Source organism: Cervus elaphus, chromosome 15 (assembly GCF_910594005.1).
Source record: "Cervus elaphus chromosome 15, mCerEla1.1, whole genome shotgun sequence".
In the NCBI taxonomy this organism is placed as follows: Eukaryota; Metazoa; Chordata; class Mammalia; order Artiodactyla; family Cervidae; genus Cervus; species Cervus elaphus.
This window is the reverse complement of record NC_057829.1, coordinates 73,638,827-73,665,073: the sequence shown is the minus strand read 5'-3', so window position 1 is coordinate 73,665,073 and position 26,247 is coordinate 73,638,827. Positions and strand designations below refer to the sequence as shown.

Genomic DNA, 26,247 nt, shown 5'->3' with positions numbered 1-26,247 from the left:
ACAGGATTCAGAAGTCACAGCCAGAAAAAAAAAAAAGCTGCTCTGAGGAGAAACAAGTAGGGCTATTGCAAGAAGGGGTTGCCGTTTTGTTAACAAGATTCTATTAAACAGCTGCGGCATAGCTTTCTAAATAGCCACAATACAACCTGTTGCAAGCACTGGCCACCTTGGCTGAAGGCATCCTAACCTGCAAGCAGTTAACACTTAGCTTGAACTTCTGCAACAGGGAAATCTCAAAAATATCACACCTCAACCTTCTCATTGCTCCTGAAACTCTATTAATAAGGAACTAAAGAGGAAACTAGTTGGAAAACTAGAGACTGAAAAAAGGAGGGCTTGGCATGTGGGAAGGGCCCCCTCTAGTGGTTCTGGAAATAAATGAACTAATTTGGGATTTAGTGTATCAGGAGCAAAGCACAGCTGCAGCAAACCTCAATCTTACCAAAAATCTTACGCAATCATTTATTTCTAATTCTGAAGTGGCATGACAGATTCCTATTTTAAAAAGAAAACCTCTCCTAGCAGGTTTCTGCCTTAGAAGCAACATGATCCTTTCACTATGTTACACAATAACAGCTTCTGTGGCCTTCAGTTCAGTCGCTCAGTCGTGTCCGACTCTTTGTGACCCCATGAACTGCAGCACGCCAGGCCTTCCTGTCCATCACCAACTCCCGGAGCCTACCCAAACTCATGTCCATTGAGTCAGTGATGCCACCATCTCACCCTGTTATCTCCTTCTCCTCCTGCCCTCAATCTTTCCCAGCATCAGGGTGTTTTCAAACGAGTCAGCTCCTTGCATCAGGTGGCCTTAGTTCCAAATGATTTGGTCTCACATCCACATTCTTCACGTTCAACTTTCTAATGTTCTTTTTTTCTCTCTCACCTATATGTACTTCTCTCTAACCAGTCTATATAACCATTGTTTTTAATGAATGAAAAATTTCGTACTTAGGAGACTAGGGCTGGATTTGGTATCACCACACACTTGACTGTGTACTATATAAGCATCATGTCAGGCACTGGTCTGAACCATACAGAATCCATAAAAGACAACATTCAAATGCTAACAGACTTATACCAGCCATGACTTGGGAGAGTAAATATACCCACGTTCTCCTTGAAAACCTAATCTCTATGCCGCCTCATGTCCCTGTGCAGTTTACTGGCTGCTACAAGGGCCCTTACACCCAGGATACTCTCTGTCTCTAGGAAGGGGAGACCAAGTGCCACAAGGTGGCAGATTTATGGAGCAACGCTGGCATCTTTCATGCAGAAGACTGGCAGCCAGGAGTAACCCAGCCCCCTAGGACATTCAGGGAGACAGAGATCAGAGTGTACCTAAATAGGTGAGGGCTAAAGAAAAGGGGAGAAGGGTAGGGAGGGAAAAGGTTTTGATTAAACAAAAGATGGTGGTGACTCACCCTTTGAAATCTGTTAGTGGGTGTAACGTGGAGGACCAACCAACACTGTATAAAATAGATCCCCTATTTTCAGTTAACCAGGGAGCACGAAGAGCTAATCATTCCATAGTTCATGTGTTTAAAAAAAGGTGCAAAAATTAAACAAAAAACTTTCTCTCTTGAGAAAATTAATTTGCAGGGTTCTGGGTAAAAATGCTCATTTAGGGGGTTTTGTTTTTGGCACTGTTGCTGAAACAATCTAAGCATCCAAAAGGAGATACTTGAGTAAATTAGGCTACTTCTGACAGAATTTTGTGGCTATTGAAATTTTGTTTCTGAAGAGATTAAAGAGGAATATTTCATATTGTATTACTAACTGAAAAGTTCAGGATATAAAATTATATACCCAGTATAAACCTAACTGTAAAATTTTGCATGAAAATTTGAAGGAAATGCCTGAAAATGTTAATTGTGGAAGTCTGGCTGGTAAGGTGACCTTCTGTTATTAGTATCCTATAATAATGTAACCTATAAGAAGAATACGAGTTAACAGAATTTAAACATGGGCAAAATATGTGAACAGACATTTCACCAAAGATGACACATAAATGACCAGTAAGTACATAAAAAGGTGCTTAACATCATTAGTCATCAGGAAAATGCAAATTAAAACCACAGTAAGATACCACTTCACACAAGAATGACTATAACAAAAAGATTAAATGTTGGTGACGATATGGAAAAATCAGAACCCTCATAAATTACTGGTAGAAATATAAAATGGTACAGTTCCTTTGGAAAAGTTTGGAAGTTCCTCAAAATATTAAACATACCACATGACCAACAATTCCAATCCTAGGTAAATACCCAAAATGAAAACACATAAAAACTTGTTCATAGATGTTCAAAGAGGCATTATTTATAATAGCCAAAATGTAGAAACAACCCAAATGTCCAACTAATGAATAATTAAACAACACAGTATACAGTTGACCTCTGAACAACATAAAGGTTAGGGGTGCTGACTTCCCCTTAGAGCTGAAAATTCAAGTAATGCTATCTTTGCCTCAAAAACAAAGGAAATGATAAATGACTCACCCAAGGGCAGGAAACTGAAACAGTTTGGATAGAAAGAGGACTTAAACTCTAGATCTTTTGATTCCATATATTATGAACACAAACTTTATCCTCATACTTAAAAATACATAAAATGAAAATACAGGTAATTATATTGAAAAAATACCGACGTATAAGTGGACCTGACCAGTTCAAACAAATGTTGTTTCTGAGTCAAACTGTATAATCATACAATGGGATATTATTCAGCAATAAAATGGAATCAAATACTGGTATGTGCTACACCATAAATGAACCTTGAAAACATGCTAAATAAAGGCAGCTAGTCACAAAAGGTCCTATATTGTATAATTCCATTTACATGAAATGTCCAGAATAGGCAAATCCATAGTATGAAACATAAATCTGTGATTGCCAGGGGAATAATAAGAGGAAAGGGAGATGTAGAGTGACTGCTGATTGGTACAGTGTTACTTTTGGGGTAACTGAAATGCTCTAAATTTTTTTTTTCATCCAAAGCAATAATTTATTTTATAAAAGTGCAAAACACCAACCAAATAAGCAGATCTTTCTCATTAGAGTTTTTAATCTAATAAATTTTGCCTCCTTCCTCACCACAAAAACATTAAATTTCACTCCATTTTCCCAAGTAATAGCTAGTAATAGTAACTATGTCAAAGTTGTTTTTTTTTTTTAATTTTCATTTATTTTTATTAGTTGGAGGCTAATCACTTTACAACATTTTGTAGTGGTTTTTGTCATACATTGACATGAATCAGCCATGGATTTACATGTGTTCCCCATCCTGAACCCCCCTCGAGCTTCCCTCCCCATCCCATCCCTCTAGGTCATCCCAGTGCACCAGCCCCAAGCACTTGTCTCATGCATCCAACCTGGGCTGGCGATCTGTTTCACACTTGATAACATACATGTTTCGATGCTGTTCTCTCAGATCATCCCACCCTCGCCTTCTCCCATAGAGTCCAAAAGTCTGTTCTATACATCTGTGTCTTTTGGTCTTGCATATAGGGTTATCGTTACCATCTTTTTAAATTCCATATATATGCATTAGTATACTGTATTGGTGTTTTTCTTTCTGGCTTACTTCACTCTGTATAATGGGCTCCAGTTTCATCCATCTCATTAGAAATGATTCAAATGAATTCTTTTTAACGGCTGAGTAATATTCCATGGTGTATATGTACCACAGCTTTCCTATCCATCCGTCTGCTGATGGGCATCTAGGTTGCTTCCATGTCCTGGCTATTATAAACAGTGCTATGATGAACACTGGGGTGCACGTGTCTCTTTCAGGTCTGGTTTCCTCGGTGTGTATGCCCAGCAGTGGGATTACTGGGTCGTATGGCAGTTCTATTTCCAGTTTTTTAAGGAATCTCCACACTGTTCTCCATAGTGGCTGTACTAGTTTGCATTCCCACCAACAGTGTAAGAGGGTTCCCTTTTCTCCACCCCCTCTCCAGCATTGATTGCTGGTAGACTTTTGGATAGCAGCCATCCTGACTGGCGTGTAATGGTACCTCATTGTGGTTTTGATTTGAAATGCTCTAAAATTTGATTGTACAGATGGCTGCACAATTCTGTGAATAAACTAAAATGCACTGAATTGCTCTATACTGTTTTGAAGGCTGAATGTTATGGTGTGTGAATTACCTCAATAAGCAATTTTAAAAACACAATAAACAACAAAGCTCTCCTTTGGGAAAAGACCGATGTTCCAATACCAAGGTTTTCCAAACTATTTACTTATCTGGAGGAACAACTTTTACAGGTCAATTTCTTGGATACTCTTCCTAACTTCTATTAAACACACTGCCATTTTAAATTAAAAATACTTTTTAAAGGACAGTTACATTGAGTTATAGCAGGGTTTCTAATCCTCACCGAGGGTCAGGATCACCTTACGGAACTTTAGAATTAACATTGACCAAGACTCTATCCCTTAGAGATTTGGATTCAAGTGGTCTAGGGAAAGAATCAAGTCGTGTTACATTTTTAAAAGCTCCCTCCATGGATTTAAAGCCAGGATTGGGAATCATGTTGCAATTCAACAGAATATTAAGCCATATTTTAAAAATCTTCTTTTAGGTGAAGGCAGACCTTTTCTTAAGCAAAACAAAAAGCAGATATTTAAGAAAAATTTGTTTCCAATCATACAACTATAAATAAAAAGCCACATAAAACAGTTAGTCATAAAACCAATTTAATTGAAGCTATAAAAAGAGGCAATACACTTGATAAAATAATTAGGAAAGAACATTTAGCACATTTTAAAAGATTTAAAACAGGAGAACACTTTACAAAAAGTTGTGTGGGAAATAAAATCCTTAAACTATGAATAGAAATGTAACATTACAGAGTATGTTATAAAATACAATGACAGAAATATAAAAGGACTATGTATACTCTAAGTCTGAAAACTATTAATAATGACCAGATATTTAGGTTTAAATTTACAGTTCCTGGGTAAAAGGATCATATTACTATACACATCTTCCAGACCAATGGGCAGTATTTTCCAATTAACCATGAGTGGTATCATCTTCTACAAAGTCTTTGGCCATCTCTGCTGTGATCACATCAATATGACTAACCTGAAGAATATACATTAAAAACAGAATCTGTTAAATTGTAAAGAAATTTATCAGTGTTCCCACTGGATATGGCAATATTTTAAAAATACAGCCAATTACCTATAAATTTCATATTTCAAGTCAACTGACTAAAACACTGACTGATAAAACCCTTATTTTAATGCTGTTTGTTCAACACGAGTTTAAAAAATATTCTGCATTTTAATGCTCTGAAATACAGATAAGTACTAACATCTAAATATCTTAACCATATTTTTGTTCAGTTTTTATTACTTTGCTATTTCAAAGAATTTTAAGGCTGAAAACATCTGGAAGAGCTGTGTGCTCTAACCAAATATAAGTCAATGTATGTAAATGTTAAAGACTGTGCATTAAATAAGCACTAAATAGACTAGAGAGGAGGATAATGTCTCTTAATGCCAATGAAAATAAAACTGCAATAAATGCAAAAAAAAAAAAAACCCTGATAAGCTTCATACACATTTTAAGTTTTTCTTCACAAAGACATCATCATCAGATAAGCAATAAGTTTCTGAATTTTTTTCTCATGACTTAAGTAACAACAAAAAAAGAATTCAACAGATACAATGGATTAAATACTATATGAACTTAAAACTTCATGTAAAAAAATCTTACCTTATTTCTGAACTTCACACCATAGAATTTGTCAGCTGACTCAAGCAGCTCAGGCCTAAAAGTAGTTGTAATGAATTGAGCATGTACAGCAAGCTCCATAATCATATCTGTAAAAAGAAAAGAGTAATTTAATAAAACCGTTTTCTCAGCAGAACTAAAAAGTTTAAAAACAACGATCTTTACTCTTACCTAAAATTTAAAACTACCTGTTTGCATACATCCACAGAAAGCATTAACTTGTTTCTTAAGCTAGGGATAAATCTTTAACACCAATATCTTAGTTACAGAATATAAAAGCAGCATTTTCTAACACAGGATTAGAAATAATGTCAGAGCAAAGTAAATTTTTCTCATCCAGAAAAACCAAAAGCAACCTTTTCCTGGCTACCCACTCCCCCAAGATCTTTTGAACTACTAAAGATCAGGTATAGATTATTTAAACACAGAATCAAATCTGTTTATGACAAACAAGTTTTAAAAGTAGAGACGTTTGTATAAAAGCTTAACTGGGGTTGGATTTTCAATTATTTCATGTTTCTCATAGAACCAAACTTTGTAGTCTAATATTAAATTTAAAAAACTTTGTTAAAAGAGAAATTATTTTGTTTATTAAATAACACCCTGTCTAGTCTCCCCAGGTACCTCAGGCAGCAAGAAATATATGATAAAAGAGGCAAGCTATCATTTCTAGTAATTTACTATGAAGCTATGAAACCAAAACTGTACCTGACACAGCCTTTCTGTGCTGAGCATCCAGAGCCTGGTCAATCTCATCAAACAAGTAAAAAGGAGCTGGGTCACATTTCTGAATGGCAAAAATCAGAGCAAGAGCTACCAAGGATTTCTGTCCACCCGAAAGCTGTTGCATTTCTCTCATTTCACCTTGTTTTCCTGTAAATGACACCTGAGAAAATATTTAATTAGAGTTAAATATTTAAATAGAGTTAAAAATCACCATCGTCTCTTAAAATTAAATTGCATACAGTACACCAATTTAAGATATGCAAAATATTCCACTATGACAATGTTCTCGGGAAAACTGGCTATAAAGTTATTTTACCCTAATTCCAACTCCAGTGAACTGGTCAACTGATGGAACGCTGCTTTGTGATCCAGAGCCCCTCTCACTTTCACCGCTCCCTTCTCCTTCATCCTGAGACTGACTGCCTTCCACATCTCCTTTCTTCATCACCAAAGTAGCTTTGCCACCAGGGACCAACTTCTGGAATACTTCACTAAAGTTTTTGGATACCTTAAAATGAATAATATATAAATAAGTGTCAAATGGAATATGTACTTTTTAAAACAAAGACAAAAATTATTTAAAAGCCATCAAAAATATTTTTATTTTTTAAGCAAAGAACAAGAATAACAGATTGGATCCTTTTAAGAGTTGTGTATACACTGGATATCTGTAAGTATTAGAACAATTATCAGTGGAAAAAAAGCTTTAAAACCTTTACAAATTGAATGATAAACTGAGTATCTGAATATTTTAGCTTGTACAAACAGAAACATACCTGTTTGAAAGTTAACTGAATAGCTTCGTATTTTCGAAGTTCAAGTACGTTCATCAGTTCCATGATTGATTTGTACCCCCTGTCCAACTCTTCTTGTCGCTTTATTAACTTTTCTTTCTGCTCTGAGAAATTTACAAACTGATCTAAAGCTTTTTTGTTAACATGGCTGTACTTCTTCAATTCTGTGTTGCACTGTTCAAGTTTTCGAAACAACTATAAAGAGGAAAAAAAACATAAGATAAACTCACATGTAGGGAAATTTGCAATGAGATTTCATACTTAAAATCAACTAGATTTACCTGTTTGAGGCTCAGTGTTTGGTATTTTTCAAACGCTTCCTGAGGAAGTGATCCAAGTTCTCGAATTTTCTTCATACACTCTTCTTTCTTCTTCAGCAGCATGCCTTGTCTATTTGTCATCTTTTCTAGTTCTTTAGTATCATGATTTATAGCATCCATGTGTTCTTTTTCCATATTTTTCCAGCGCTCCATACTCTTCTGCAACTCCTTAATCCCAGCTTCTGTTTTATCGATGGAATTGTCCAAATCTAAAATGGGGGGACCACCAAATTAGGCCATAATACTTATTTTATTTTGGCTGAGCCATGCGGCTTGCTGGATCTTAGTTCCCTGACCAGGGATTGAACCTAGATCCTTGGCATGAAAGCAGGGAGTCCTAACCACTGGATCGCCAGGGAATTCTCCATAACACCTATTTTTAGGGCCAGACTGTTATCTGATCAATGATTTAATGGTCAAATCTATCAAAATAAACAGGTTTAAATTTTCCTGTGAAAATTTATGAAAGAATTCAGAATAAAATCGGGAGTGTACACAAGCCATTCGATTCATATATAAAGTTTTTATTATTCAATGTTTATAAAAACCTAAAATAATTTTCTTCTCAGCAATTAAGTGTCATTTACTTGATTCAGCTAGTCCATGTTTTTGTCAATGAAACTAATAACGTATGGTCTCTTAAAAACTGTCACAAACATTTCAATAAAATGAAGGCAACTATTTATAATCAACACCCTAAACTGTTCACTAGAAACTGTTTATGACAAAAACTTCTGGTACATGCTTTTGCCTATTTAGGTATTTCATTTTTTAATACACAGTCTTATAAAATGAATAAGCTAAATTTAACTAGATACCAAAAAACATTTTTACAAAGTAAAAATTCACCTTCTGATCGTGCCATGGTATCTTTCACCCTTTTATTGATGGCTTCAAGTTCTGAGGTTGTAGCGGTGAGAACAGTACCCCCTTCTGTCTCTCTCAGTTCGTTGAGTTCCTGTAACACAAAAGGAACTCAGGAGCATTAAGCCATAAAAATATAAATTTTGTTAGTTTCAAAATGTTATGACTGCCAATGTTTACATAGCTGTTGATATGTTTGAATAAACACTTAAGGAAACCAAAAAAATACTTCAAATAGTTGCAAATACTTAAGGCACCCATTAAGCAGGAAAAAAATGATTAATGACTAAAAAATTTCTTAGCATCTGACCACTACTGAGAAAATATTCATAATTAATATTTACTGAGTACCTAGAATGTGCCAGATAATCACACAAAACATACTGCTAAGCTTATTTTACACAAGAGGAAACTGGAGCTTAGAAACATCACATGACTTGACCAACACAGCACACTAGGTGGCAGTGTGAGATCTCCAAGCCAAAGCAGTAGTCAGACTGCTAGTCTTTCTGTCCCGAGTCCATACTCTTAAATCAGAGCCTCTCACATGAGCATTTTCAAAAGGCTGTGCTCATCAAGAAACCATCAAAAGAGAACACACCTGTTCTACTTGGTCCAAGCGTTTTCTCAAATTCTCATTGAGGTAAGTCTCTACTCGAGTAATAATACCTTCTAATTTAATTCTTTCATTCAGTAGTTGTCTGTTTTCCTAGAAGAAAAAAGAAAAACACAATTGTTCGTCTACATAGGCATGCTCATTTCACATACAGGAATGCGTTCAAATAAGCTGAAACAAGAGTTTTATACCTTTCCAAAAACACCTTTATTTTCTTCATCTACTCTCTTATCTATCCAGAAGGCTATTTTTGTGCCTGGTTCTTTTCATAAGGCATACTACCAAAAATATTTTTCTTTTCTGCTTTTCACTTTTTGAATTTCGTGTTAATTATTTACATCTATATTTAAGAATCAAATGTTATTAAAATATTTAATCAAAACAATATTTTTAAATATGTAAAGGTGGTCAGATCAATAAATACAGCAGTTAACAAGATCGATTTTACTAATGACAAACATGCATTAAATAAGATGAAAGAAAATAAAGATTTCTTATACAATCCTATCATAAGGTTTAGAAAAACTTACTAAAATCTCATTTACTTTAATGGATACTGGAAGACTAATAAGTCTTATATTATCTCAATAATCTCTTTCACACTCCTTTACTAGCAAGAAAGACCCTCTGCACAACAGCTGATTACCACATTTTTTCTTCTGTCAACTGTACTTGCCTGCTGAAGCTGACGAATTTCATCGTTCAGTGCATCTACTCTCTTCTGATCTTCCAGACTAAGTTGAGAAAGCAAATCAGTTCCCAGTTCTGCTTTCAGTGATTCTCTGGTGGACTCCATAGCATGCAAACTTGCCTCCAAACTTTGTAAGCTACGTTGCTATATGACAGATTTTCCATTTATTAGTAACGGTATTAGTGTATCACTTAGAGTAGTGAAAAATTAAAGACCATCTTTATTTGATATTAAAGTGAGCTTAAATAATATTATCTCAATTAAATAGATGCCCATTACATTTGATAATTAGAACTATGCAGCAACAAGAAAAACGTTTATGATGCAATGGTATGCAGGATGTGTGGAATACATCATATTCCATGGTCAAACTATATAGAAGTTGCTAGAATGTTAGGGTGGTCTAATTGTGGGTATATACACTACATTTTTAACTTTGTTGTTTTAGTATAATTGATGTACAAAATTAGTAGTTTTTGTCAAAACTCATGTTTATGAGACCAATGGATATTATCATTTGTAATAGCAGTAACAGTTCACTTTCTAACTCATTTCAATATAATTTGGACAAAATGCAGTCAAATAAATCCATAAGTAGCATTTACAGACACAAATGGTACCTGGCTGACTATTGGACAATACTTTTATGCCATGGCTCAAAATGCCTACTTGCTTAATGAAGTTGGAAAATCTGAATTTGGCCTACAAAAGTAGACTCTTGAGTACTCATGAATAAGGGATAAAGATACACGCAGATACCCAAAGTATGGGCCTAAATGAAAATGGAACATAATGTATATGTTATATAACTTACACAATATATAGTCTACCCCAAATCTATATAATTATATTTTAAAAAAGCATACTTACGAACCTTGGGCATAAAGGTTTTCTCTGACTGCTGCCTCTTCTCTTTTAACATCTTCATTTCTGATAATATGCTATCTCGAGATGCTTTAAATTTCCTTTGCTGAGTCTCTATTTGCTGCATTTGGTTCATCAGCTGATCAATTTCATTATTAATCCATATACAAGGCTAAGGAAAATTCTCTTCAGTGCCTATTAACTTGTATCCCCTTCCTTTTCTTTATCCCTAGATTAAGCTATTTCCCCAAATTTAAGTACCATAACAACACAGAATTAAATACTATGTCAACTCTGTTTAGTCATAAAAGAAGCTTTAAACATTTTAACCCACTTCTCTCTCAAAATAACATACAATTTTACCAACTGCTATACAAAATAAATAAATAAACAGAACCAGGGGAAAGTCCTAAAGGAAGCTAAATGATACACATTTTAAAATATATATTTTTTTCATTCAACAAGTATTTACTATATAAGCTATTATGCTTAAAGCACTATATAAGAGTTAGACGTGAAGAGGAGGCTTCATGTATTTTCCCAGGCTCTGTGCTCAAATCTTGCCAAATTTGGGCAGATCTCAAAGTATGCAAAGTCAAAGCTAAGATGTTTATTTGCCTTCTTCTCTGTGCTCTTGCTTCCAACCGATGACAAAGAAGCTATATACTCACGATTTTTTAAATGCCAATTTCACTAAAAATATCCTAACGAAGCAGTGAAAATAATTACTTTCACTGCTTGAGCACCTGTATTTAATACTGTGTGACATAATGCAAGGTATATACACAAAGCACTTTTGCCTCATACCGTGGTTATTTTAAGAAAATGGACATGCACAACTGTTTTAGTTGTGAGCCGAACTAGTCACTTTTCACAGAACACCATTTTTATCTGAAAGAACGGAAAGAACTATGGTTACTAAGACTCGCATTTTGATGGACATTTCCTTCACTAATACTAAATCTGAAACTCAAGATAATAACCCCTAATAGACATTTTGCAATCCTTATATATTTAACTTCTATGTAATATGTGGCATTCCTGATACTGCCCACTCTTCTTCCACTGAAACCCTATCCTGGTTTTCTTCCTATAACTGTCGGACAAACCCTCCTCAGCTTCCTTTACAATCTTAAATTTCCGTGTTCCTCAGGTTCTTTTCTCTCAGAAATACATTCATTGCCATTAACTATGTAACAGCTAAGCAAAGGCTATTACAATGGTTTTTAGTTTTCTCCCTGTTTTCGGAAGTTAAACGGACATACTACACAAGCTTAAATAAAAGTCAAACTAAAACACATGGGATATTTTCCCCCACTTATATATGAAAATACATCTAACACTCAAAAGATTCTATATTCCAATCAAAACAGTTTTTTCTCTACAGCAACACAAGACTAAAAGATATTTTCAATATTTCTGCGCAGATTTTCATTGAGCTTCGCTTCAAGCTCACCAAGTTCTTCTTCTGCTTTTCTAACATCTTTTTGTAATTCAAGTCTAGACTTCCTTGTATCATAATAGCCTCCAGTCAAAGCACCTCGATGACTAACTTGGTCACCTGTTAATAAAACATAAGAAAATTAGCAATTCTGTATAACAACTTCTTTATTCAACAATAAATTGATTCATAATCAAACAACTAGATGAAAGGTTTTACCTATTTAATAAGAACTTAAAAGTTAAGAGTTTAAGCCACCTCGGAAAAAATGCTGTTTTACAATATTAACACTTGCACTTAAAAAATATACCTTCCAGGTAAACCTGAACATTTGCCAGAAAGGAAAGAAGTGTTAAAGACTAACAGGAACATGTCAACAGGACACAGAACCTAGCTTGAAATTCCCAATGGCCATAACTGGGGAAATATGAAAATCAAAAATAGCAATGGCAATTTGGTTACACATTGAATAAAAAAAAAAAATCCATGAATCACAGCAATACACAAAAAGGAAAAAAGGAAGGGGCTTTCTTTACAGAAAAGTGACAGCTAATAAATATAGAAGCAATCACGGCATTTTAGAATGATCATTTTGAAACCCTCAATGTATTAAACCAAGTCAGGCAAGGGTCCCCAAAGGACGCTAAGCCACTGGCAAAGAAACTTTTGGGGGAACCTGATATTCACGTGGCCTAAAAGGATAACCCCACATATTAGTTATTACTTATAAAGGGAAAAAGGTACCTTTACAACCAAGATATGCTAGTGGTCAAACCTGGTGTCACTACAGTGGGACACAAAGTGATGTAATAAGATGTACACATCACTCATGCCAAGAATGCTTCACCTAACCTAGTAAAGAGGAAGCAGTAAGACAAATCCAGAACACTAAAGATTTTTGAGAGGGCAGACAAAAGCAGCAAGAAGAACCACAGTCTCGCAGCAGCTAAAACCAAAACCACATCAAAGAAAGTTAACCAGGATGAAAAAAGCAGAGGGTTTTGTCTCAGAGGAAGGGGCAAGATAAAACCCCAGAAAAACAACCAAATGAAGTGGAGAGAGGCAATCTTCCAGAAGAACTCAGAATGATAATCAAGATGATCCAGAATCTCAGAAACAGAACAGAGGCAAAGACTGAGAAGATGCAGAAATGTTTACCAGAGACGCAGAAAAACTAAAGAACAAACGAGATGAACAATACACTAAAAAGGAATCAACAGCAGAATAACTGATGCAGAAGAATGAATAAGTGACCTGGAGGACAGGATGTTGGAAATCACTGCTGCAAATAGAATGGAAAAAAGAATGAAAAAAAAAATGATGACAGAACACAAGAATTTCTTTGAAAAAGTAAATAATTTCTGGGGGTGGGAGGAAAATAGAACTGTGCTATACTGAAACTGTTTATGCTTCCCTGCAAACATATAGGGGGAAAAAAAACAACAGAAAATGAGGACAAGTGAACCCATAAACCAGAGGTTCTTAACCTTCACTCAAAATAAAACTCCGGAGGTCCACTGCTAAATCTCATTTTTTAATATCTTAAAGAATAAATTACTATGTCATATTTCTAGAAATACTGCGATAACCATGCCAACTGGTTTCTTTGCTGATCCAAAGTATTTTGTTTTATACATTTAAAAAATCTTTGAGAAAGGTGCCAGAGGCTTCACCAAACCAAGTCCATGGTGCCAAAAAGGTTAAGAAATTCTACTATGCATTAAATGATTATACTTATGAGACATCAATTAAACATAAAGTGTTGACCTTGTTGAAATTCTGACTTAAATAAACCAACAGGATTTAAAAATGAGAAGTAACTGCACATGAATTTTCAAACACTTTTAAAGGAATTTATTTGTTCAAAGCAAGTAATTACTATTACGAACCTTCCAAGGTAATGCAGTCCATAGTGAAAGCACGGGCCAGCTGGGTTGAAACTTCCATACTACGGCAAATAAGTGTTTTTCCAAATACATGTTTGAAAGCCTTGTCAAATCTGGGATTGTACCTCAATTTACTTATCATAGGAATAGCATCCTAAAAATGAGTATGTTGTTAGCAAGCAAAGAATTCACAACACAATTAGTTAAAACATTATCTTAATTGTAAATTACATTTTTCTGAAATACAAATAAACAAAATGCCTTAACGTTTCAAAACGGTTGATTTTTATACTGAACAAGTGAGAAAATTCATTCTACTGAAATATCCTGGAAATTGTACTCATGTAAGTCATCCAGGTTTTCTATAGTATAGAGGTTTTCAGAGTACAGTGATAAAGAGCTCAGTGGCTCTGGAGCCTGACTGCTCAAGTTCAAGTCTCAGTTCTGCTTCTCAGATGTGTGCTCTGGACAAGTTGCTTAACTTCTGTACTCATCTATAGAACTACAATAACAGTACCTTCCTCACAAAGTTAAGACTAGGCAAGTTATAAATGTGAAACATTTAGTGTAGCATCTGTCAAACAGAAGGGACAAATATAAACTAGTAGTATATTCTCAAAATATTTTCACTTTATTTACATCTAATAATCTACACACATATAACCTTTCAGATAAAATTTATTTTCCCTTTTTTCTCTCAACTGGCATAATCGAATTTTTACATTAGGAAATACATCCTAATACAGAAAAAAGCAATAAATATGTTAAGCTTAAATTAATAATTACAAAGCAAACACCAATATAACCACCATGTAGGAAAAGAAACAAAACACTACCATAAAACCCAGAAGTCGTAAGTGTAGCCCTCTTCTAATCATAGTGGTTATCTCCATTGGTTACCTGCTGGTGATGACTACTATTATAATTCTGTGGTAATCACTTCCTTGCACTTGTAGTTCTATCATCTAAGATTACTTTTGTTCAGGTATTATAAAGGGAATAACACCATATGCATTCTTTCGTGACTTGCTTCACTCACACATCACATTTATGACTCAATTTCTCCTCCTCAAAACTTCAGAAATAATTTGTAGATTTAAAAGAAAAAGCTAGACCACTTAAAAAGCTTGTAAGATTCTCACTGTTCCTCTTCAACTGTAGATCATTCTCCCAGGGTTTTAGCTTTAACCTTAAAAAACAGTGAAATAATTGCTACTACCATCAACATTCTGAAGCCAAACACCTCAAAGCAATTACATTTTTATCAAGGATGATATCTAGGTAATATTTTTAATATGTTAAAAAGCATACCAGCTAATAACAAGAGCAATGTTATGCTTTCAGAGCCTATCATATTGTTAGATATTTTTAATCTAATTTATAAGCCATTTAAAAGAATATTCAGAAATCTTATTTACTTGAAATGATACTTCCTCAGGGAATTCTCCAATTATTAAATCTTAATTTTTGTCTCCTTGAGTTACATTCTCAGAATATCCTGTACTGATGTATGTTAACACTTTGCACATTTTGCAATGGTTTATGTCACGGCTGTGACCTCTGTCTTCCTTCCTTTCCTCATCCAGCATTAACTATCCTCTACGGTAAGAAAGGAAAGCTTACCTCACAGACCATGTGAACCACAATGTATATAGTGTTTGTTGTGCACTAACATGTGCTAAATCAAGAAAAAAACTTATTGAAAGTCAGACTTTAACACACATCAACTCACATTGGTTTCAGGATAGGCAGTATCCCTTACATCTAACTTGTTAAGAGGCAGGAAAGTAACCTCTCCAGGAAGATTCATTTTATTAAACTCCATCAAAATCTTCGTGCTGACTTCATCTGAATCAACAATGTGATAAAATAACCTACATGTAAAGAGAACGAGATAGGTCCAAAGTGCTTTAAACATTTAAGCAAACAAGTTACTTTTTTCTATGCCATCCAATTTGTATGGGGAGGGTTACTCAGAAAATTCCAATGGAGGAAGAGGAAGTACAAAACGGAGAAGTTCTAGTTTCTACAACTAGGAACAAACACTTAGCATTGACGTCTTTAATTGGAACGTTAAATAAAAGGATTGGAATATTAAATAAAAGAGGATATATTTAAACTACAAAAAGTTGTTTCTTAGGTTATTCTTATTCCCCTTTTTCTTTAAAAACTCAAAACATTAAGCAAAAAAAATCTCACCTATTTCCAGCAGTGACTTCCACACATGTGTAGAAGGCAGGCTCACATTCAAAGTTATTCATCACAATACCATGATAGCCATTTTGAACATGCTGGTTTATTCCTTTTCGACGGAAGTGGTCTAGCACTTTATTTATGCTATCTATTCCATTTAAAATGGCCTGTTCAAAAGCAAAAAATAGTAAAATAATGCTAATGGCACTCCTGCTGATATAAAATGCCCCCATTACTCTATACATTAAAAAAATATACCAAATTGAGAGATTGGGATTGACATATACACAACTATCTATAAAACAAACAACTAATAACAACCTACTGTACAGTACAAGGAACTCTACTCAATACTCAGTAACGCCCTATATGAAAAAAGAATCTAAAAAAAAAAAGAGTGGATATACTTATATGTGTAACTGATTCACTTTGCTGAACACCTGAAACTAATACAACTCTGTAAATAAACTATACGCCAATAAAAATTTTAAAAAATAAAAAATATACCACAGATTAAACACCCTCTCCAACAATAGGTCAACTCCCTTGAAATATGCCAACTACGTGCAACACCTTGTATTATGGATTCTGTTCCATGATATTAGCATTAAAAATGGACCCTTCATCTAGAAATCACAAGCGCTATTTTTAATAGCATGGGTGCTTAAATGATATCCAGTATTTCATATTTATACAATAAGTAATTTGCACTCTTCTCTTGAAAGCTAATAAATTCTTGTGCAGTAATAACTGACTCAATGCAAACTGAGGTAATGAAAAGAACCTACCCACCTTTCCTGTTGCAGCTCTAAGAAGTTGCTGTTTCTTTTCAAGATCTTCTCTTTTAGCAGCAAGTGCCTGCTGTTCTGCATTCTCTTCTCTCCACAAGTAACTAATCAATAAAAAATAGACTGTCTTTAATTTTAAAATTAAGACAATATGCTAACAGTATACAATTTTGAGGGAAGACTGAAATTAAACTTCTGTAGTTAATCTATAACTTCAGTTCAGTTCAGTCGCTCAGTCGTGTCCGACTCTTTGCGACCCCAAGAATCGCAGCACGCCAGGCCTCCCTGTCCATCACAAACTCCCGGAGTTTACTCAAACTCATGCCCATCGAGTCGGTGATGCCATCCAGCCATCTCATCCTCTGTCGTCCCCTTCTCCTCCTGCCCCCAATCCCTCCCAGCATCAGGGTCTTTTCCAATGAGTCAACTCTTCGCGTGAGGTGGCCAAAGTATTGGAGTTTCAGCTTCAGTATCAGTCCTTCCAATGAACACTTAAAGACCATTTAACAGCCAGTAACTAGCATTACTCAAAAATATTAAGGCATACTTTAGTCTATACTAACTTTCTTTCACTTTGTAATTCATCTTTCTTATTTTTTACTTCATAGTATTTTCTGTCCAGTTCTTCAACTCGAGCTTTGACTTCATTAAGATCCTGATCCAGTTTCTATGGAAATAAAAATAATTCAAATTTAAAATATAATTTCATACAAACTAATCCCTAGTAATAGAAAGCAGGTCAGTTGTTATCAGGGGATGGAAGTGGCCAGGAAAGGAGGAAGGGAGGAATTACCAACGGGTATGGGAAAAATTTTGGGGTGATCAATAGGCTTGTTATCTTAATTGTGGTGATGGTTTAACAAGCACATACATGTATCAAAACAATTAATTTGTTCATTAATAACCTTGCTACTTCTATAATGTATACTCTAGAATTTTAGAAGAAAAAAATTTATTAATGAATTCTCAAAACACTGAAATGCATACTTTTCACATGGCCCCCTCTACCCACACACAAACACACTAGAACACAAGAGATTTAGGAACATACTAAGAAGCAAAAGGCTTTTTTGTACAATGTAATTAGCACTGTAAAATCATCTCTATCCAGAATAAAGAACAGAGTTCACCCTCACAAGTGGTCATTTTGATACACTTAAATGTGACTGAAATATTGAAAAATAATTTCAAACTTAAGAAAGAATGAATAAAACCTCTCACTGCAAGGTCCTGTTTTAGCACCAAGCTTTTTCAAAAAGGGCATCTGTTGAGGTTGATATTTCCATGAACTCAAGACAAAAATGCCTTTTATTTCAAGACAGGACTGTAGCTATCTCAACTGAAACAATACTAACAAATTCCCAAATAACTGACTACCTCATTCAACCTGTTTTCCATTCCTGACCAAAGTCCAAAGCACACTGGCCAGTAGTCTATTACTCCTGGTCACTTGTCCTACCAGCTGAGCTGTTGATGGTTACAGAATCAGTTCTGTTTGCTCCCCGGTATGTTTTTGTTTTTAGGTGACTGATTACATTAAACATTAGATAAACTGATGATGAGTACAAGGAAAAGTTGTTTCTTTACAAAACTGATTTAGTGTTGAACACACTCAAAGATGAGTCACTAAAAGTTGGACTAAATGGGCAAAACAACTCTAATATATAATACATAAGTGCATATGGTAATAGATAATATGTACTTTATAATGGACTTCTCAGGTAGCTCAGTAGAAATGGAGTAGCCATCACAGTCAACAAGAGTCCTAAAAGCAGTACTTGGATGCAATCTCAAAACGACAGAATGACCTCTGTTCGTTTTCAAGGCAAACCATTCAGTATCACGGTAATCCAAGTCTATGCCCTGACCAGTAATGCCGAAGAAGCTGAAGTTGAACAGTTCTATGAAGATCTACAAGGCCTTCTAGAACTAACACCCAAAAAAGATGTCCTTTTCATTACAGGGGACTAGAATGCAAAAGTAGGAAGTCAAGAAATACCTTGAAAAACAGGCAAATTTGGCCTTGGAGTACAGAATGAAGCAGGGCAGAGGCTAATAAAGTTTTGCTAAGAGAACACACTGGTCATAGCAAACACCCTCTTCCAACAACATAAGAGAAGACTCTACACATGGACATCACCAGATGGTCAATACAGAAATCAGATTACATTCTTTGCAGCCAAAGATGGAGAAGTTCTATACAGTCAGCAAAAACAAGACTGGGAGCTGTGGCCAGATCGTGAACTCCTTATTGAAAATTCAGACTTAAATTGAAGAAAGTAGGGAAAAACCACTAGACCATTCAGGTCTGACCTGAATCAAATCCCTTATGATTATACAGTTCAGTTCAGTTCAGTCGCTCAGTCATGTCTGACTCTGCAACCCCATGGACTGCAGCATGCCAGGCCTCCCTGTCCATCACCAACTCCCAGAGTCCACCCAAACCCATGTCCATTGTGTCGGTGATGCCATCCAACCATCTCATCCTGTCGTCCCCTTCTCCTCCTGCCCTCAATCTGACGCAGCATCAGGGTCTTTTCCAACGAGTCAGATCTTTGCATCAGGTGGCCAAATTATTGGAGTTTCAGCTTCAACATCAATCCTTCCAATGAGCACCCAGGACTGATCTCCTTTAAGATGGACTGGTTGGATCTCCTTGCAGTCCAAGGGACTCTCAAGAGTCTTCTCCAATACCACAGTTCAAAAGCATCAATTCTTCTGTGCTCAGCTTGCTTTATAGTCCAACTCTCACATCCATACATGACTACTGGAAAAACCATAGCCTTGACTAGATAGACCTTTGTTGGCAAAGTAATGTCTCTGCTTTTTAATATGCTGGCTAGGTTGGTCATAACTTTCCTTCTAAGGAGCACGTGTCTTTTAATTTCATGGCTGCAGTCACCATCCGCAGTGATTTTGGAGCCCAGAAAGATAAAGTCAGCCACTGTTTCCCCATCTATTTCCCATGAAGTGATGGGACCGGATGCCATGATCTTAGTTTTCTGAATGCTGAGCTTTAAACCAACTCGTTCACTCTCTCTCACTTTCACTTTTTGCCATAAGGGTGGTGTCATCTGTATGTCTGTGGTTATTGATATTTCTCTTAGCAATCTTGATTCCAGCTTGTGCTTCCTCCAGCCCACCATTTCTCATGATGCACTCTGCATATAAGTTAAATAAGCAGGGTGACAATATAGAGCTTTGACATACTCCTTTTCCTATTTAGAACCAGTCTGTTGTTCCAGGTCCAGTTCTAACTGTTGCTTCCTGACCTGTATACAGGTTTCTCAAGAGGTAGATCAGGGGGTCTGGTATTCCCATCTCTTTCAGAATTTTCCACAGTTTATTGTGATCCACACAGTCAAAGGCTTTGGCATAGTCAATAAAGCAGAAATAGATGTTTTTTTTGGAACTTTCTTGCTTTTTCGATGATCCAGAGGATGCTGGCAATTTGATCTCTGGTTCCTCTGCCTTTTCTAAAACCAGCTTGAACATCTGGAAGTTCACGGTTCACATATTGCTGAAGCCTGGCTTGGAGAATTTATACAGTGGAAGTGACAAATAGATTCAAGGGATTAGATCTGATAGAGTGCCTTAAGAACTATACAAATGACTGAAATGGTACAGACCTAACGGAAGCAGAAAATATTAAGAAGAGGTGGTAAGAATACACAGAAGAACTATATAATAAAGATCTTCACAACCCATATAATCACGATGGTGTGATCACTCACCTAGAGCCAGACATCCTGGAATGTAAACTCAAGTGAGCCTTAGGAAGCATCACTATGAACAAAGCTAGTGGAGGTGATGGAATTCCAGTTGAACTATTTCAAATCCTAAAAGATGATGCTGTGAAAGTGCTGCTTCAATATGCCAGCAAATTTGGAAAACTCAGCAGTGGCCACAGGACTGGAAAAGGTCAGTTTTCATTCCAATCCCAAAGAAAGGCAATGCCAAAGAATGCTCAAACTACAACACAATTGCAGTCATCTCACACGCTAGCAAAGTAATGCTCAATATTCTCCAAGGGAGGCTTCAACAGTACATGAACCATGAACTTCCAGATGTTCCAGCTGGATTTAGAAAGGGCAGAGGAACCAAAGATCAAATTGGCAACATCCGTTGGATTGCTGAAAAAGCAAGAGAGTTCCAGAAAAACATCTATTTCTGCTTTACTGACTATGCCAAAGCCTTTGATTATGTGGATCACAACAAACTGGAAAATTCTTAGAGAGATAGGAATACCAGACCACCTTACCTGCCTCCTGAGAATTCTGTATGCAGGTCAAGAAGCAACAGTTAGAACTGGACATGGAAAAACAGACTGGTTCCAAATAGGAAAACGAGTACGTCAAGGCTGTATATTGTCATCCTGCTGATTTAACTTATATGCAGAGTACATCACGAGAAACACTGGGCTGGATGAAGCACAAGCTGGAATCAAGATTACTGGGAGAAATATCAATAACCTCACATATGGAGATGACACCACCCTTATGGCAGAAAGCGAAGAGGAACTAAAGAGCCTCTTGATGAAAGTGAAAGAGGAGAGTGAAAAAGTTGGCTTTAAACTCAACATTCAGTAAACTAAGATCATGGCATCTGGCCTCATCACTTCATGGCAAACAGATGGGGAAACAGTGGCTGACTTTATTTTGGGGGCTCCAAAATCACTGCAGATGATGACTGCAGCCATGAAATTAAAAGACACTTGCTCCTTGGAAGGAAAGTTATGATCAACCTAGACAGCTTCTTAAAAAGCAGAGACATTTACCTTGCTAACAAAGGTCCGTCTAGTCAAGGCTATGGTTTTCCAGTAGTCATGTATGAAAGTGAGAGTTGGACTCTAAAGAAAGCTGAGTGCTGAAGAATTGAGCCTTTTGAACTGTGGTGTTGGAGAAGACTCTTGAGAGTCCCTTGGACAGTTAGGAGATCTAACCATTCCATTCTAAAGGAAATCAGTCCTGAATATTCATTGGAAGGACTGATGCTGAAGCTAAAACTCCAACACTTTGGCCACCTGATGCGTAGAACTGACTCATTTGAAAAGACCCTGATGCTGGGAAAGATTCAATGTGTGAGAAAGGGACTACAGAAGATGAGATGGTTGGACGGCATCACCGACTCAGTGGACATGAGTTTGAGGAGTTGGTACTGGACAGGCAAGCCTGGCGTACTGCACTCCATGCAGTCACAAAGAATTGGACATGACTGAGCAACTGAACTGAACTGAACTGAATGGTAAAGAATCTGCCTATGAAGGCAGGAGACCACGGTTCGACCCCTGGGCGGGGAAGATCCCCTGGAGGAGGAAATGTTAACTGACTCCGGCACTCTTGCCTGAAAAATCCCATGAACAGAGGAGTCTGGTGGGCCACAGTCCATGGGGTTGCAGATTTGGACACGACTGAGTAACTGAGCACACAAGCACATACTTTATAACAGTAATTCAAAATGTCAAGTCACAAAGTCAAGGAAAGACTGAAGAGCTGATGCAGATTAAAGCAGATAACAGAAACATGACAACCAAATGCAATATATGATCTTATATTGAATCCTGAACTGTTTTCATCCAACTTTAAGGAGAACTGTATTTACATGTGTGGCTCATAACACAAAAGTCCCCTCGGAATGCCAATCACTACTCATATTCATAAGAAATACCTTGGGTTCTACATCAATATTGGTATACACTCTGGTGGAGAATGCTGATAAAGAAGGCTATTCAGGTGTGGGGGTAGGCAAGAGATGGGAAATCTCTATACCTTCCTCTCAATTTTGCTGTGAACCCAAAGATGCTCTTTAAAAAATGTCTAAAAATAAAGACTTGTACATAAGCATACACTTATCTTTAAATATTTATATAAATACATGTAAATATTATACATGAAATGCATATATATATACATATTTAAGATTTTATGTTTTCAGTGACTTTTCTGATAAACTGACCATACCAAAGGTGAAGACCTTGTAAGGTAAAAAGGTTCCTTCTAGGCATGTGTATATATAAATAAATAAATATACATATATATATATATATATTCTTACCCTATACTTGTCCTACACACTCCCTTCTTACCACTTTGATCATCTTCCAATCACTATATCCACAAGTAGCATTTAAGAAAGCATTTTTCTAATTTTAAGTAATTTAAAATCTTTCTTATTCAAAGTAATGATTTCATCTTCTACTTCAATTTGTAAGAAAATGCTAACTAAACATGCAGAGTGAATGTTTAATTCATTTAGTAAGTGTTATAAAATCACCAATGTGTTAACAAAATATATTCTGCAGTAAGTTATTACATTGATAGAATTTTACATTATTATATAAAAATGGAAAAATTTTAAATTACTAGTCATTTTAGATTTGTATGGTATCACTTACAGTTAAGTGTACAGTCCAAGTACATGTTACTGACTCATAAAAAATATATTTTAAAATATGACTTAATCTATGGACACACACTGATACAGTAAAAAAAAAATCTTTAAAAAAAGAACTACCATATGTATAATATTGAACTGTGCTGGTCTTATCTAATTAAGTATCTGTCTTGTGTATTTTATGATAAACTATTTACAAATAAAACCTAAAGAAACAGGTAAACCTGCACATGTTCACACTCAACGATTTCACAAAGCAGCTATGAAAGTTCTTACATTATATTGCTCCAAATTTTTCTCTTTATTTGCCTCAGTGTCCTCCAAATCCTTATGTATAGCAGCAATCTGTCTTTTCTTATCATTAATAGCTTGATCCAAAGACTTGAGTTCCTTTTTAATCCACTTATCCCTTTCTTCTTTTGATGTAAACTGGCTTCCTCGACCTTGCTTTGCATAAAGGTCTGTTCTTTCCTGGGTAGCTTGGGCCAATCTACACAAGATAGAAGAGAATGGATTGAAAAGGGGAACAGAAAATAACCAAGTTTAATTGCAATCAATACCTCAAGAGTAGAGAGAGACAATAACCATTTTTATAATTCCATAAAAGAAGGAAAGAAGGGGAATTCCCTGGTGGTCCACTGACTAGGACTCCGTGCTCTCACTGCTGAGGGCCTGGCTTTGACAGTCAGGGAACTAAGACCCCACAAGACACATGGGAAAAAAAAAAGAATTAAGTATAAAAAGCAACTGTTATCTAATAGAGCTTCTAGGACTAGCTCTATATAGCATTAATTTAACTTCAAAATCAGTGAAATTCAGGTAAAACAGCCCATCCTCTAAGGATTTAAGGTCCTTCCTGGTCTGGGTTAATCAGTAAACCTAGACAAATCTAGCACCCTACTTCAGGGATTTTCAAAAATGCTCCAACTATATTTAACTATTTAAATATTTTCAACACCTTACAATGAAAGACATTATAAAAGTTAAAAGGCAAGAGAAAACACATACAACATACAGGACAAATATTAATGCCCAGATAATATAAAACAATGCTATCAAACAGTAAGAAAAAAAAATCAGGAAAAAAATGGAGAAAAGAATATAAACAGGAAATTCACTAAAATGAACATATGTGGCATAAAAACATGATAATGTACTAAATTGTGAAGTCAGCAAACACTGGCAAATCTAATCTACAGACAGAAACTAAAATGTCTAGATGTTAAAAGACATCAAGTATGAAAAGAAAGTGGCAGAATGAACACACAGCAGGATACAATTTGGGTAAAAAAAAGAACAATCATCATTCATGTTTTTAAAAGTCCAAAATTTAGCTAAATTATTATGGGCAAGTTACTGAATCTGCAAGTTACTGAATTACTTAAATCTGTCAAATTTATAGTGAGGATATACTGTGGATCTCCTAGGGCTTCTAAACAAGCAATATGTATACACTAATACTGGCCCACAGTATTGGCTGTTACTTTGAAATGGGCATTTAACTTTTTGCCCTTAATTACTTTTTGCCTTTAATTACTAACTTCCTAACTTATAATTCTTTATATAAGGTTCTATAGAGGAACCATGTAGAAAATTAGAATTGGTGAAAAAAGTCCCAGACCTAGCAATTCCTCGCTCTTCTTTTTCTTTTACACTGTTGAATTTAGGTTCTGTTTCTGCCAGTTCTTTCTGCTTTTCTTCTATTTTTTCAAGCAGCTTCTGCCTTTCTTTTAATAAGCGTTTCTGTAAATAAAGCAAGATAAGTAAAAATGCAATCTGTTTAAAAACTTTTCTTATTTATAAGTCTAGCATAAGATACTTTCTCATGAGAAGAATTCATGAGAAAACTGACCCTGCAACATAAAACTAATTTTTAAATGTAAGTAACTGATAGTAGTCTGTTGCAACTTGAACGCAAATTATTTTAATGTGCCAAATTTTTTACAAAAATTCAAGCATGCACCCCTGTCACAGAAGGGACTGTCCTCTGCAGTTCCCACTCACCTGAACACTTGGGTCTTTCATTTTCAGCATTTTAACTTACCCTCTGTTCACTATTGCCTGCCAATTCATCTTGTAAATCCTTGGCTTTAAGCTCCAACTTAGTTCTCTGCTTAATTTGTTCCTGTCTTTCAGCACTGAGCTGTTCCTTTTCTTCTTTCATAGCTGAAATTTTTGTTTTCAGTTCTCTAACTTGGCGCTCAATATCCTATTCAAAAAGTATCAAATAGAAACAAGTTAGACAACTAGAAATACAAAAGCAAAATCAGGACACCATTGGTTTGTCTCTTCTTTTTCTCTCATTTAAACTTTCAGTACTACTCTCTTTCCAATACTCAATCCCAGTGATCCCTACTTGAAGTTACCATTCCATAATTCTGGTATAAAAAGTTTAACTTACAAGTTAACTGAACCCAAGTTTATAACCTTACCTCCATTTTATCTCTTGCATCCTGCTGAGCATCTCTTAATTGTCGGGATTTTTCTCCACTTGTCTCTCGCTTAGCAGAAAGCTGGGGAAAAAACCAAGCTATGATTTCTAACCCATTTTGAGTTTGTTCAATATTTTATAACATCTAGCAAAAATCTTTAAATATCTCTTAAAACAAGCATTCACTTACAAAATTTTTTCCCCAAAAATAACTGTAGTGGTTTTAAATAGAAAATGCCTGTAGTTTTCAGCATTACCTAAAACACATTTTTGTACAAAATGTCAGCAATACTAATTACAAAATACACTTTAAAAAGCCAAGAAAGAAATTCGTGAAACCGTAAAAGTTGTTTTCTTCTCATCCTGGTCTGCCTGACACCACCACCTAATTATATGTCAGATACAACTACAGCAAGGACCACATGGGTCATTTTCCTTGGAGTAAATTCAAAGAGTAAATCTGCTGAGTAATGAATTCACTAAGACATTTTAGAATT

The 26,247-nt window shown here is 35.6% G+C and overlaps 1 protein-coding gene across 1 annotated transcript in view; it reads right to left on the bottom strand.

Moving 5' to 3' along the window:
* Positions 1-4,681: 4,681 nt before the first annotated feature.
* The window catches only part of SMC3 (structural maintenance of chromosomes 3), a 37,965-nt gene continuing 16,399 nt past the window's right edge, over positions 4,682-26,247 (bottom strand). The window contains exons 10-29 of the mRNA XM_043926180.1: positions 25,752-25,832; positions 25,364-25,528; positions 24,941-25,062; positions 23,596-23,809; positions 17,490-17,593; positions 16,931-17,030; positions 16,145-16,305; positions 15,678-15,819; positions 13,949-14,099; positions 12,027-12,179; positions 10,629-10,780; positions 9,740-9,898; positions 9,049-9,156; positions 8,433-8,541; positions 7,545-7,792; positions 7,246-7,458; positions 6,786-6,977; positions 6,452-6,629; positions 5,726-5,832; positions 4,682-5,089 (exon numbers count right to left, since the gene is read on the bottom strand). Of these exons, the coding sequence (XP_043782115.1) occupies positions 5,018-5,089; positions 5,726-5,832; positions 6,452-6,629; positions 6,786-6,977; positions 7,246-7,458; positions 7,545-7,792; positions 8,433-8,541; positions 9,049-9,156; positions 9,740-9,898; positions 10,629-10,780; positions 12,027-12,179; positions 13,949-14,099; positions 15,678-15,819; positions 16,145-16,305; positions 16,931-17,030; positions 17,490-17,593; positions 23,596-23,809; positions 24,941-25,062; positions 25,364-25,528; positions 25,752-25,832 (2,931 nt within the window). The 3' untranslated portion in view covers positions 4,682-5,017. The remainder of the gene's footprint in view (positions 5,090-5,725; positions 5,833-6,451; positions 6,630-6,785; positions 6,978-7,245; positions 7,459-7,544; positions 7,793-8,432; positions 8,542-9,048; positions 9,157-9,739; positions 9,899-10,628; positions 10,781-12,026; positions 12,180-13,948; positions 14,100-15,677; positions 15,820-16,144; positions 16,306-16,930; positions 17,031-17,489; positions 17,594-23,595; positions 23,810-24,940; positions 25,063-25,363; positions 25,529-25,751; positions 25,833-26,247) is intronic.